The sequence below is a fragment of the Acanthisitta chloris genome, unplaced genomic scaffold, assembly GCF_000695815.1.
Source record: "Acanthisitta chloris isolate BGI_N310 unplaced genomic scaffold, ASM69581v1 scaffold14353, whole genome shotgun sequence".
In the NCBI taxonomy this organism is placed as follows: Eukaryota; Metazoa; Chordata; class Aves; order Passeriformes; family Acanthisittidae; genus Acanthisitta; species Acanthisitta chloris.
Window position 1 is genome coordinate 67 of NW_008664402.1, and position 14,087 is coordinate 14,153.

At 44.1% G+C, this 14,087-nt stretch overlaps 1 protein-coding gene across 1 annotated transcript; it reads left to right on the forward strand.

Annotated features, from left to right (window-relative positions):
- Window positions 1-3,486: 3,486 nt before the first annotated feature.
- Window positions 3,487-13,971, forward strand: LOC103799050 (killer cell lectin-like receptor subfamily G member 1). Its single transcript, XM_009071342.1, has 5 exons — window positions 3,487-3,607; window positions 9,413-9,505; window positions 10,211-10,362; window positions 12,810-12,913; window positions 13,860-13,971. Exons 1-5 carry the CDS (start codon window positions 3,487-3,489, stop codon window positions 13,969-13,971), a joined length of 582 nt encoding a protein of 193 aa, XP_009069590.1.
- The last annotated feature ends 116 nt before the right edge of the window (window positions 13,972-14,087 follow it).

A 14,087-nucleotide genomic window follows, 5' to 3' on the forward strand; every position in this document is an offset into this window, starting at 1 on the left:
CTTACCTGAGAGCCGCTGTACAGCGCCCGCTGGCCGGGAAACACGGCCCGCACCATCCCGTCCCCCCGCTCTACCCCCCCCGTCGCGCTCCCGGCTGGGCATCACCTTATCCAAGTGCTTTGTGACTGTTCCCGCCTTGAAGTCGCGCTTTCCCCTCTGTCCCGCGTACAAATTCGGAACACCTGCAGGCGGGTGACGCTATCAGCAAAGCGAAAAGCTTCCCGGCGTCTCTGCTCCCATCGCTCCCGCTGCAGAAGGCGGTACAAGTCCGTCAGAGTCCTTGGGCTTTGCCATCCCCAGCAGGTGCCTCTAGAGTGACTTCTGTTAAACGAGCAAGGGAAGCTATTGTTCACAAAGCTGCTTCGTGGCATTAATCCTTCTGGTTTCATCCTCACCCAATGTACTGTTTTGTTATACTTTGGAATAAAGGTGTCTTCCCAAGCTCCTGCAAGTTTTGCCCCTCTAGAGGAATTCCAGTTTGTAGTGCACAGTGTCGGGTGTGATTAGTAAAGGTATAAATGATTCGAGAGTGGCCTATCCAATGTGCATTTCTCTCCTTAAGTTATGCTCCCACTGTGATGGTAAGAGAGTCCAGGTGTGTGTTATCCAAAAGGACAGGTGTTCTTTGCCAGAGTTCAAGGCTTTTGCATCTTTTAGTTAAGAAATAAATACCAGATTTAGTAAATTTACCAATGTGCTAGAGAAGCCACTTGGAGAGAAATCTGGGAGGTTTTCTCACAGTATGCTGCTTCAGTTGTGAAGAACTGGGGAAAGAGCAATATTGGCTCCTGGAAAACTGCTTTCATCCTGCTGCAATGCTATACTGGGAGTATGGCACAGCTGCCATAAGTCAGATCTACTGATGGTGTGTTGCCTGCATACCTCCCCCTCTCTACTTCCTATTCAAACTAAGAACTCAACTTATTGCTGATACTTGAGAAAAAAATGGTAAATCACATGAAAACAGAGCTCTTGATTCTTTTCCACCAGCCTTCGCTTCTCCAGTTCTTCACAAATAATGCTGTCTTTATGATCACTCTGGCCCTGCAGGCAGCCTGCAGTACTTTTGCCCCTTGGCCTGGGTACTTAAGCTGTGTCTGAATCTTGTTGGTTTCTTTTCAGACACACAGATTATATTCCCAGCTAAACTCTCTGAGTATAGCAAATTCTCCTTCTCTGGGTTTGAGGGCTCTTTAGACTTTTCTGTTGTTCATTCAAAGCATTCAAGAGAGACTTTTCTCCTCTTGTCTTCCTTTGCAGCCTTCTGCCTTCCCCTTTCTTTCAAGCACAGACTCTCTGTCTTGCTGTCTACAGGCCCTACCCAGGATTGGAAGGAATCTTGTGGGTGCAGTATTCCACCCTCAGAAGCAAGTGTTTGATGGAGAAATTGGCAGAAATATTGAATCCATACATTCCCAGACATGTACATTGTAACAAATTGGCCACCACACTCTGAATCAAATTAAGCTTCCTCCCATGCAATCTTTTCTCAAATTTAAAGCATGTCACCAGAAGGGGTAACAATTGTGCCTTTTGGGGGTAACAGTAGTCTGAAGTCCTTTGCTGAGAATGCCCAAACAATTCTTTTAAATTGAGTGTACTGTACTGTGTTGAAGATGTACACCCCGAGCCTGAAAAAAATCCCCATTCTGAGCACAAAAGGGAAAGGATCAGAATACGGATTAAATAAAAAATCAGCTAACTATGTAACTAAGACGTTTCTCCCCACCACAGAATCACAGAATTGTTTAGGTTGGAAAAGCCCTCTAAGATCATCAAGTCCAACTGTTAACCCAGCACTGCCAAGCCCACCCCTAAATTATGTCGCTATGCACCACATCTGCAAGTTTTTAAAATACGTTTAGGGCTGGTGACTCAACCACTTCCCTGTACAGCCTGTCCCGGTGCCTGATAACCCTTCTGGTGAAGAAATTTTTCCCTATATCCTATCTAAACCTCCCCCAGTGCATGGAACTATTCTCATCAATGGTCAATCTTCAGTGCTTCATTAAAAAAAAAAAGTATCCTTTACTGTTATTGCTGACCACAGAGTCACAAAATGATTGAGTTGGGAAGGGACCTCTCAGGCTCATCTGCTTCTGCCCCCTCCTCAAACCAGGCCATCTACAACCAGTTGCCCCAGACAGTGTCCAGATGACTCTCCACAGAAGGAGCACCACAACCTCTCTGGCCAACTTCTGTCAGTGTTAAATCACCCTCACAGTAAAAAAGTGGTTTCTGATGCTCAGAGGGGACATCTGTCTTTCAGGTTGTGCCCATGGCCTCTTGTCCTGTCACTGGGCACCACTGAAAAGAGTTTAACCTTGTACCTTTCCTTCAGGTACTTATATACATTAATTGGATAGATCCTCCCCAGGATGTCTCCTCCAGGCCAAACAGTCCCAGATCTCTCAGCCTTTCTTCATAAGAGAGATGCTCCAGTCCCTTCATCATGTTTGTGGCCCTTTGGTAGAGTCTCTTCAGTATTTCCATGTCTCTCTTGTACTGATGCTGTTGAGATGTTCACTGAGAGGGTCTTAAGGGATGCCAGCTCTCAGTTGTGTCTCAAGCACATTCACACTAGGTGTAGATAGAATTCCCAGTAGAAGTCTCCAAACTTCACAAGGCTTTCTCTCAAACCCATGCTGTCCATCTCTACTTCCCTTTTGACAGCAGTTGGGCTGCCACATTACCATAACCATTGCTTATCCCACTTTTCACCTTGTACTCTTACTATTAAACTTCTTAACCTTGTGGTCTCACTATCCACCTGCTTCTGCCCTAAGAGGGAGCCACTTCTCAGAGCAACACAAATCCTCCCAATTACTGAGTCAGTGCAACCGCAGCCTCTTGCATTGGCAACAATTAGAGTACCCATCAACTTTGTGATTAGTCACCTCTTCCACCAGCAGCTATTCTTACAACATCCTTCATCAGGTGAGGATATGGAAGCTACTGCATTTCATAGAATCATAGAATCATCAAGGCTGGAAGAGACCTTTTAGATCATCAAATCCAACCGTTAACCTGTCACTCTACTGTAACCCTGAAACCCTAAATCATGTCTTCCAGCACCACATCCAGATGCCTTTTAAACACTTTCCAGGGATGGTGACTCCGCCACCTCCCTGGGGAACCTATTTCAGTGCCTGACCACCCTAACAGGGAAAAATATTTTCTAATATCTACCCTGAATCTCCCCTGCCTCAACTTATAGCCATTCCCTCTAGCCCTCTCACTGTGGGCTTGGCAGAAGAGACCATCTCTCACCTCTACAACCCCCTTCCAGGTAGCTGTAGAGAGAGAGTTCCACTGCTCTCCATTTTGTTGTATATTTGGTTATCTTGAGTAACTGGAGATTGAGGTTGTAACTTCACATTTCTTGTCTTCTGAATATAACCCCAGGTTTCCTGTTTCACAGGCGTTAAACCCTGTCATTCAACAGCCTGATCACAACATCTCATTGTGTGCACTCTTTGCTTTGGCATGGAGGGAAATGAATCAGAAACTGCTGCTGCTGCTGAAGAGAGTGAGGAAATAGAATGTGATTCTGTCAAATTATCTATGACTCCTCCACTGAGGGCTAAGGCTGCACGGGAAGAAAGAGGTAAGGAAGCTGGATGAGGTGGGTCAACAAAAGATTTTATTTTGAATGAAAGCAAGATCTAACAAAAACACTCTGATCTGGCCACTGATTCTGAGTGCCAGCTTACAGTGCTGTTGCTTTGGTTCTAAAGTTGCTGCAAATACTTTAATGTGGTAAAAGATTAGAGACCCAGCATTGTTCCCTTCCCTCTCTCCATCAGACCCCTTTCAGTGTCTACTCCTGGGCATTCAACCCAGGTATCCTTTTCTCCACTACAGCTGGAAAGTTGTCTGCTTGTCAGCAATAAGAGATTGTCAGTAATAGTTATTTGAAGGGCAGGCAAGGTGTGAATACAGATAAATTAAAGGCATATGCTAGTCAGAGATCAGAGACAGAGAAGACACATGAGATCATCCAGCTTCTCTCCCGTTGGATGCAGGATTCTTTTGTGATACATTTTTTCAGTTTTTCTGTGTTCTAGTTTTACATACCTCCCAGAGAGCAAATTTTCAGCTTTTGCCCTGAGACAGTTCTGCAGGGTGTTTTACTATCAGGAAGATTTACTTGGTGCTTTTCTTAAATTTTCTCTTTCCTTATTTCCTCTCCATTCCCCATGATCAGGCCTTGTAAATGTCACACCGAGCAATTTCTCTGGCTGCTTGGTTGAGAAATACCACCTCACAAGAGTGAGATTTTGCATTGGTAATCATTCTTTGTGTCTCCCTCATGCAAAGTTGTGGAGGGGTTGGAACTAGATGATCTTAAAGTCCTTTCCAACCCAAACCATTCTATGATTCTATGACTCTGTGAAATGTCTGTGTGCTTTAGATGAGTTGTGTTGCATTGGCTGAAACACTAATGGTTGACCTTTTTTCAGAGCTGTTACAGGAAAGGTGTCTCTTACTGCTGAATACAAGATTTCTATGATCAGAATAATTGCATATACTTGTAGTGGTTACTGCTGCCTGGTCACTTGATGCACTATGGAAGCAAAGCCGGCACAGAAACCCCCAAGTTCCTATCTGGTACTCACACTCCATCTGCGTGGAAGGCAGTCTTGCTACTGCATGTGTTTTCATCAGAAATTATGTCTTCTGTTGCATCAGAAAACACAGTGACATCCCTTCATTCTTTGCCATTTGTGTTCACTCCCATCCTGTTGGAGGTTGAGATTACCCAATGCCATCTTGAGATTTTTGCAGTATTCTTTTTAATATTCCTCCTCTCCACATTCCTTTATGTACCCTCATCTTTGAGCTAAAGTCAGAGACCCTAAAATAAGGAAGCTGATCTTTGGACACACTTTCTGTACATATCATTTGATTCTTTTTCATCTCTCTTCAGCATGCAAAGGGTCCCTGAGGAGCTCAGTTTGAGTACCTTTCTTTAGAAGATCTTTATTTGCAGTTCTGTCCCTGCATCCATCAATTTTGAGAGATGTGCTCTCAGGTATTTCTTCTCCATTCAAATGCACATTCTTGCTGTAATGTCACCCCTGTGGTGCAGTATCAGAAATGTATAGATAAGTCCTCTGGTCAAACTAACTGGTTTTGGCTCTTGTGGTCTTCTCCAAAATGAAGAGTTGCCCTGGTTTTACCTTCTGTTTGGTTTCCAGAGAGTCTTAGATATGTTGCACTACCAAAATGTCAGTCCAGCAGTCACTTAAGAAAGACAGTGTTAGTCTATGTGGTATGCTTGTAGTAACAGAGATAACCAGGTCTGTGCCATAGCCAAGAACAGGATCCTTCACCTGTCAAGCACCTCCCTCAATTTTACAATTTACCCTCTAGTTGTATTTCTCTGCCCGTTTTTAACAAATATTACTTAACTTTGCCACCATTTGTATTCCCCTTTTCCTTTTTTTCCTCACCTCTTTTTTTCGTTCACACTCTTTGATTTTATCTCTATATGCATCTCATTCCTGTTTCTCACTTTTTGCCTCTCTGACTTTGCATTCTCCCAATCCCCTTCTCCTCTTTCATTGTGCCTTTAGTCTGGCAGCCATCTACCAGCTCCCAAACGCTGATGGAGTGCAGCAGAAATCCTCATGTTTGCTGTTCCGCATACTGGAGATTGCCCAAACAGGGCTGTGTATCTGGGCTGCTGTAAAGTTTAGAGACATCTGGCCATTTTTTTTCAGTCCACAGCTGTGCTGTTTGTGCTGTTTTCTTCAGCCTCAGTGATCACAATTTTCTCCCTGCCTTACCTCTCAAATTTTTCACCCTTGCCCTAGATAGTCATGCTGCTCCCATATTGAGGTAGGCAGGAGCTAAGGGGAACTGTCAGGGATGGTACTCTGACATTCTTCAGACTGTCCTAGAAGACCTGAGTCTGAGAGACCTAATGGAGTGTTTTGTGCACTAGAAGGTTATAATATAGGATATTTACATTAAATGTCCACTTTTCCCTTCCCTTGGGTAGACTCTTCCACAGTTCCTCAGACAACTACATGGAAATATTTCTGGATGCTCCATTCAGATTTTCCTCCTCTGTTACCAACTCATCCTAGGTACTTCTCTCATGCACTTCTACAAGAGCTTCACATGTAGTCTGGGGGATGAGGATCAAACACAATCCCTTGAACTAATTTCAAAACGGGTGAACTGTAGGAATTCCCTTTTGTAGGGAGTAAAAGTCCCAATTTATGAAATATTTTTTCCACTTTCCTAGAGTGATCTCTGTAGTTCAAGTGAGGCTTAAATTCACCTCAAACACTGCAATATTATTTTTCCACTTTGCTTGCTTTTTTTTTTTCCCCTTCCAAAATTTTCTAATGGCATGCTTTTTCATTTTTAAGAACTGCAGTGACTCTCCCACTTCTCTGGTTGTAGAAGTGTCCTGGGATTTTGCTTTTATGATGAATCAAGTAATTCCCTTTTTTTCTGCAGTTGGTTTGAAACAATAGAGAATGAACTGCTCCATGATTGCCAGGAGGCACCAGCTTGGGTGCCTGGTGCTGATATTTAAGGATTAACTGTTTCACTGACTCTCATCCCAGTCACCTTGGCCTGGTAGTAGTTTTTCCTAAAATCAGGAGCAGTGATCTGAAGAATGGAGGAGATAGCTTCTTTGGATAGGCAAGAGAAGAAGGAAAACAGAAGTGCAAATCCTCAGAAATGTGACCTCAGAATCAAAAGTTATGTTTCAACAGATATTTATCCCTTTTTGCTTAGTTTTCAATTCTAATCTGCAGAGAAGAAGCTCTACCCTACCCCTCAACCTCAGGCTGACTCCTTTCTCTTGAGGCTTAATTTGATAACAAAGCCCAAATCACCAGAGACACAAATGTGACCTTACAAGAGGAATAGAGAGCAGGCAGAGTCAAGTTCAAGTTCCAGACCCAGTCTGAGTCTGTCGGTTCTGCTATTGCCTCATTGTGTGAAGCTGAGGTGTAGGTTGTAACTGAAAAGTCTTTCTGCATTTTGAAACTGAAAAGTTTCAAAAATAATAAATGTTGCTATTTTTTTAAGTATGATTGGGACAGCTAGAAGATACTACAAGCTTCAGGAAACATGACAAAACCTTTACCTTAGAAAATATCTTTATACCAGAAGGATGACACTTGCAATAAAGCTCCCTCATGCTCTCCCTCATTACCTTAGAAACTTCTAGCCAAAACCGCAGGTCTAAATATATTGCTATAAATGAGAGACTGGCCTTGACACTGGTGAGCCTGCAAATGACTCAAGATCAAAATAAATTAATCTTTTTTAATTTACTGATCTGCTCTACTTTCTGTATTTAGACAAAGCTTCCAATATTCAAAGGATGTGTTCTTGTTTTGAAGTGAAGTCCCTTCCCCTTCTGTTTTAGCACTGGCTTTCTTTGTCTTTCCAACAATATTCTTGATATATGATGTGCAATTGTTTCCAGCCTCCACTGAGAGATCCTAAAAATACCTCCCCTACTGCTTACAAATATTTTATTCTTTTAGCCATCTCTTTTAATTTCTCTGTGACAAACTTCCTCCGTTTCCTGTAGTTTCCCATTTTGAAATTATTATACCACAGTGCCTTTTTGTTGTTGGTCGTGATAGGTTTCAGCTCTGTGTGTGTTCATTGCAGCAGCAAAGCTGTGGTGAGCTGAATGCCTGGGAACAGCTCAGGGCAGTCAGTACCTGCTTTGCTTGCTCTGTTTCCCAGCTCACCACTCTGAGAGGTGCGTGCTGATGGTGTCTAAGCGTTTGGTCTCAGCATCAAGTCCTGACATGGCATTTGTGTAATCCAATGCATTTAATTGATACCTGTCATCATTATGCTTCCCTCACAGTTGCTCTGAGGGTTTTTTTTGCCAGTTCACAAGTGGTGCCACAATCTTTGTCCGGCAGTCCAGTCCAGCATAATTCCAATCCTATGTATGTAGCGGTATTTGTCTGGTCTCTGGGGGTGCTGTTGCTGTTATTTCTTAATGCAGTTAGTTATTGAACCTAATTTTACTGTAAAAAGCAGCTCCTGTGTCTTTACTGTGTTTTCTACAGTATTGCTATGACATCCTGCACACAGCCCTTCTTCCACCAAGGCTTTACTGTGCTTGCTGTGGTAGTGTCTTTGGCTAAAGCTAGCCTTCCTCTTTCTCCGTCTGATTTCTTAGACTACTAGCCTTCTTTGGGAGTACAGATGTGTTTCTTTGGGTCTCATGACATGAGCAAGAGAGAAGCATCACAGATTTCATGAGATCCACTGGGGATTTTGCTACTGGATTTGTGTAGAATGCTCTGGAGCATCTCAAGAGCAGAATGTGGTATGTAAGTTAGCTGTACATTTAGTGCTTCTTAGAAGGTCCTGTTGGCTGTGCAGCTGTCATACAGAGATTAATAAAACAAGCAAACCAAACCTCCCTGGAGCTTATCTGTGGTAGTAAGTGTCACCCTCTTCTCAACCTGAGGTTTTAGTGCTGGGATTTCGAATGGTGTATGGAAGATGAGAACCTCTTGGGTCAAACACAGCACCAGGACATGACACTGGGAAAGCAACATGTAGTCTGGAGGTTAGCACATTGTGCTCTGCATGAGCAGATCTCTACTTGTCAGTCCTGACCAGCCCTTTGAAAGAAACCCATGCTGGGCTACAGTGGGGGTTGCCCCAAGGACTCACCCTCTGCCACTGACAGCGAGTGAACAGCAGATGGTGATGGTGAAAATATGGTGCGACAAACATCCCAAGGTCTTCAAAGCTGGCCCTCGCCTCCTGCTACCCTGCCATGGAAGAGGCAGATGAGAACATAGAACTGACTAGGGGGTATGGTGAGAAGATGTAACATGACCATGTGTCTCAGCCTGTGAACAGGATGCTTAGGTTAAACATTGCTATTGATGAGAGAGCTGGGGGAAAGGCTGAGGTTTCTGTTTGCATTTAAGCTGCAAAATGGTGGCTGTGGCAATGCAGCTCTGTTTCCACCCTGAGCTTCAATGCTCAGGCAGGAGCACGTTTGTTGGGAGACTTCTGCCAGCACAAGGTGCCAGATGGTGCCTGGCAGTCTCCAGCTGACTTGTAGCAGGTGCTTCCCTTCCTGGGGTCAGCCACCACAGGGGCTGGACCAGCTGGCTCTGTGGCCACTCAAGGTCAGAGCTGTGGCTTACCAGTAGACAGGTACCTCATGGAAAGCTCAGGCAAGGACTGATGGCCCAGCTGAAATGGGACCCTGGGCTGGTGGGCAGGAGCATGGGGAGGCCCCAGGGAAGCTGGGCAGGGATTGTGATGATAGCAATGTGCAGAATCTAGACAGACAGGGATGCTCTAAATAGCTCAGAACACAAGCAAACTATGTAAAACCACTGTCAGTTTTCATGTAGCTCCTGTTCACTATGGTTTCTTTTCTCTTTTACAGTTTCCTGTCCACGGTCAGCAGTTTTGCCAGGCTTGGCTACAGTCTTTGGGATAGTGGGCATCTCCCTAGTGATTACTTTGGTTTGGAAGATGAGTAAGTGCACAAAGTGTTGTTTAGAATGAGCAACCAACAGCAAAGGACTGGAGACTCATCTAAGCACAGTTCCGTTATATGGGGTTAAACCAGAAGCTATTCTAGGTTTCTACCAGCCTTATGTACCCGCTGCCTATCCAGAATATTTTGAAGAATATATTCCTTGTGCAGACCCCAGGCAGCCCATTTCAGGTGCTGTTCAAAGAACAGTGCAACATATTGTAGCGTTTTTGTAGACCTGCCCACTGTAATTGTAGTGATAAACTGTAGAAACCAATATGTAAGGTCTGTAACAATTTTGCACGCACACAGAAGGTTCTAGACTATGTGGAAGAGCCTACTGTGTGCTGGTTAAAATCCTGATGTGTGACATGGTCACACTATACCCATAGAATATCATCTGCTTTCAGAAAGCCAATTTTAGTTATATGGTATGTGAGTCGTTTAGTGGAAACGTGAGTGGGTGGGTGTGGATGGGTGTGTGTGGGTGTGTTTGCACCAGCATCAGAAAGCATGTGACTATTGTAAGAAGATTTGGAAATTGCACAGAGGATCCGTGTTCATGCATTATTTTCAGAAGCTCATCCTGACTTGTTTTCTGCACTGCAACTATTCAGAAGAGTTGCTTTTCACTAGGTCCTTACTGGCAAGTGTCTTTCCGTTGGTTAATGGTAGAGAAAAATTATTATTTGGGCTCCTTTACAGGTGATTCCCACCCACACTGCCCTGAACTGTGGGTGACCTACAGAGGGAGCTGCTACTCCTTCTCCAAGGAGAAGAAGGACTGGAATTCCAGCCGGGAATCCTGCAGGGCACAGGGAGCTCATCTCCTGGTGATCAGTGATACCTTGGAAAAGGTAATGGTTTTCTTAGTCTTTGAGGATCTCCCATTTCCTTGCATATACCTAAGTGACTGACATCCAGCAATATTTTGGCTTTAAAGGAGAGGAGGGATTTATGACTGTGATGTTACACTGCACTTCCTGTTTCAGTATACACCTTAGAAGTTCCCAAGAAGCAGAGAAACAAAGGGAAGAAGTGAGGGTCACTGTCAGATATTCAGGATCCTCCTATGAAGGATGTTAGGAGACAGCCTTCTCCACTGCTCCTCTCCACCTCCCCTCCTATCCCCAATAAGGCTGATATGATTACAAGAGATGGCTGTGCAATCACTGCACTCATTGCCTGCAATCCAGTATGTCCCCAGTCTTCAGAAATGTTTCCTTTGCAAAAGTGATGCTTCTCCTCCCTGCAGCTGCTGTAGCTCTTCCTGCTCAATGACCCATGCCACTCCCTGTATTAATGCACGGATATTTCTTTCTCAGTCTGCTTTCAGTGCTTACTTCCTCTCTCTGCCAAAATACCTCAGCTGTGCTGGTGAAACCAGGAACCATGAGTTCCACTGCAGGTGCTCCCTGGTGGCAGGGGCATGTGTGGTCACTAAGGAAATGGGCACTGCTGATTACTGGGATGCTGAAGCACATCTGCTTAAGTAGAGCAGAAGCACTTTTTTTGGTTTTGCATAAGCCAGGGCTTATTAGCTCAGGTCCAATGAACGTGGACAGTGTCCAGTCCCTGGACAGAAGTTGCATTGTATGATATTCTGTGGGGGCTTACAAAGCCAGGTCTTTGCTCAACTGGGAGTATGTACCAGGCTCTCACCCTTGTTTAAGCAAATTCCAGCTCCATGGGGAATAGCCAGCTTCCCCATTTCTCTGCATGAAGAAAGCCTTCCTGCTCTGGCTGCTTTCTTACTGCTGTCTCTGCTACTAGTGCATTACCCATTATCCCTGCTCAGACTTTGTCATGTAACCAAGACTTTCCTAGCTATCCATGCCTTATGCTGCAAAGGCTGTGACTGTTCAATCTCCCTGTGCCAGGGAAGCCCAGTCACCTCCAAACCACCAGCAACACTCAAGCATTCATCAAGCTGCTCCTATTCCCATGACTTTACCAAGCCAGCTCTGTGAATGCTTCTCTGTGAGGATGTCTGCTCTGAAGCTTTGTTCATGGCAATAGGCGATAAGGAAGGAGCCTAGCCACACCGCTGAAAGGTTGCTGTTGTTTTATTTCAGTGCAAATGTGGACATGACAAAATTATCTCTCTTGACTTTGTCTTCTTTTTTTCGGGGGGTGGGGCTTGCAGCAGATTTACTTCAGGGCTGAGTCAGGGTTGGCCTCATTGCTTTCTAGAACTACCTGAGAGGAGGTTGTAGAGAGGTGAGGGATGATCTCTTCTACCATGCCTGCAGTGAGAGGACTAGAGGGAATTATCACAAGCTGAGACAAGGGAGATTCAGATTGGATGTTAGGAGAAATTATTTCCCTGTTAGGGTGGTCAGGCACTGCACCAGATTGCCCAGGGAGGTGATGGAGTCACCATCCCTAGAAGTGTTTAAGAGGTGCCTGGCTCTGGCACTGCACTGGAAGATTTAGGGGCTACAGAGGAGTGACAGATTAATGGTCAGACTTGCTGATCTTAAAAGTCTCTTCCAGCCTTGATGGCTGTATGATTCTGTTGCAGACTTCACCTTTTAATGATAAACAGGAGTTAAAGGTTAGCCAAAAGGAAATGAATATTGAAAACATGTAGGAGGAAAGCCTGTATAAGATTTCAAGAGCTTTGACCCTGGGTTTATTACATGAGGAGTGACAGATTAATGGTCAGACTTGCTGATCTTAAAAGTCTCTTCCAGCCTTGATGGCTGTATGATTCTGTTGCAGACTTCACCTTTTAATGATAAACAGGAGTTAAAGGTTAGCCAAAAGGAAATGAATATTGAAAACATGTAGGAGGAAAGCCTGTATAAGATTTCAAGAGCTTTGACCCTGGGTTTATTACATGTTTCTGTCAGTATGTATGTACATATGTAGTATGTATGTATCTGTACTTCCTCCTCGACCTGATTTTACCTTTATTTGTTAATACTTTATATTAGCTTTCTAGCCACATGGTAGAGTGTTAATATTAATACCAATAGCATACTTTCCTACATAAAGCTCTGTGTAGGAAACTCCAGGAGCCTGGGGTGCACTTGGGTCACATACATTGCCCTGAGAAACAGAACCTCCCCAGGACCTTGAAAGCACACTTACTTCCTTGTGAGCATACACATTGTTTTTATTCCAGGCATGATTTCCAGGCCTGATCTTCCTGATTAGAGGGTGTGGAGAAGCAGTATTGACAGCTACTTACAGAACAGTCAGGCGAGGGGATGTATCTTGCTTTCTGTTTTCTTTACATATCCTTACCTCCATTTTCAGGCTGGCTTTCATTAGTCACTTTGTAATTCATCGTTTCTAGGACCTGTTCAAGAGGATTCAAGTGGAAAATTTCTGGATTGGACTGAGGAACAGCGCAAGCTCTGGATGGATTTGGGAAGATGGCTCTATAGTCAATGACACCACGTGAGTTTAACTCTGTTTTAAAAACAACAGCGCTAATTCAGATTGCCTGGTGCTCCACAACACCCATAGTTCCTACTACAGATTTCAGGAGCTTTCTTCCTGGGCAGATTTTCTTCTTCCTGTCACACTGCACTAAGCTCAACAGGGTCTACTTTTTACTGCCTTGCACCTTGTAAAGGCATGTACCTATGAAAAGCAGGGCTTGTGTTAGTATCTAACTCTCTTCTTCCCTCCAGCTGCTCAGACCAAGGATTTTATTTACCTGCACCACCTACATAGATGCTCAGTCAGAAAGGCATATGGCTTTACTGGGTTGAGCCACCTTGCACTCGTTTTGTCAAGTGCTGCTGTCACCGGGTGCAAGGACCCAGCCCTTTGCTGCTCCACTGGTGCCAGCCAAAGTCAGAATCTTAATTTTATCTCAGTCTTTACTTGACCAAAACTTAGCATTTTTCATGAGGGAAAACATTATGATTTGGTCTAGTGACTTTGCCTGGCCCTTTCCTTTTTCTGGCAGTTAAGACAATGAGTTAGTTTCTAATGCCTCTCCAGCAAGGAAACTTGCCCAAGATCTCATTGTCAATAGGTCATTACTCTAAGCACTTTGCTTAGTTCCCTGCTTAAATCCAGCTTTCTATTCTTACAGTTTACAACTCCTTGGAGGTGATCATCTTTCCATGAAACTTTCAGCACTGCCATTCTCTGGTGGATATCATTGCCACTGCAGGGCATCATGTCTATGTTTGGTTCTAATTTGGGTTCTGCAATGGCAAAATAACTTGATTGTGGCAGGTAGATAGGTTCTTCGGTGTACATTTTATTTTCTAATAGCTGCCTTTTGAAGGTTTCACTTTCTCTGGGCTATGCCTTTCAAAATCTCATGCTTTTTTCTTTCTTACTTCCAGGATTTTCTCTCAGTCTCTCTTCTCTTCCATGTCTCTTGCAGGATCTGGTCTAATAGCCCTGTGCAACACTGTGCTGTCCTGATGAAAGGTCAATTTTGGGCCTCCAGTTGTGAAGTTCCTGCTCCGTGGATCTGTGAGAAATCTCTTCAATAAATCCCACATGCATTTTCATTTCATAGTCATCTCATCAGTGGTACTGATGCCAAGAAAAGGCTGAAAAAGAACTACCCCCAGACTTGTATCTCAGAGGTAGCAGGTATTTGTTTATT

Bases quoted from the DNA above. Each gene is read 5' to 3' on its own strand.
- LOC103799050 (XM_009071342.1), top strand. From the start codon at position 3,487: ATGGAGGGAAATGAATCAGAAACTGCTGCTGCTGCTGAAGAGAGTGAG. The intron at 9,506-10,210 runs GTAAGTGCACAA...GCTCCTTTACAG, and splicing joins TACTTTGGTTTGGAAGATGA to GTGATTCCCACCCACACTGC. The intron at 10,363-12,809 runs GTAATGGTTTTC...CATCGTTTCTAG, and splicing joins TCAGTGATACCTTGGAAAAG to GACCTGTTCAAGAGGATTCA.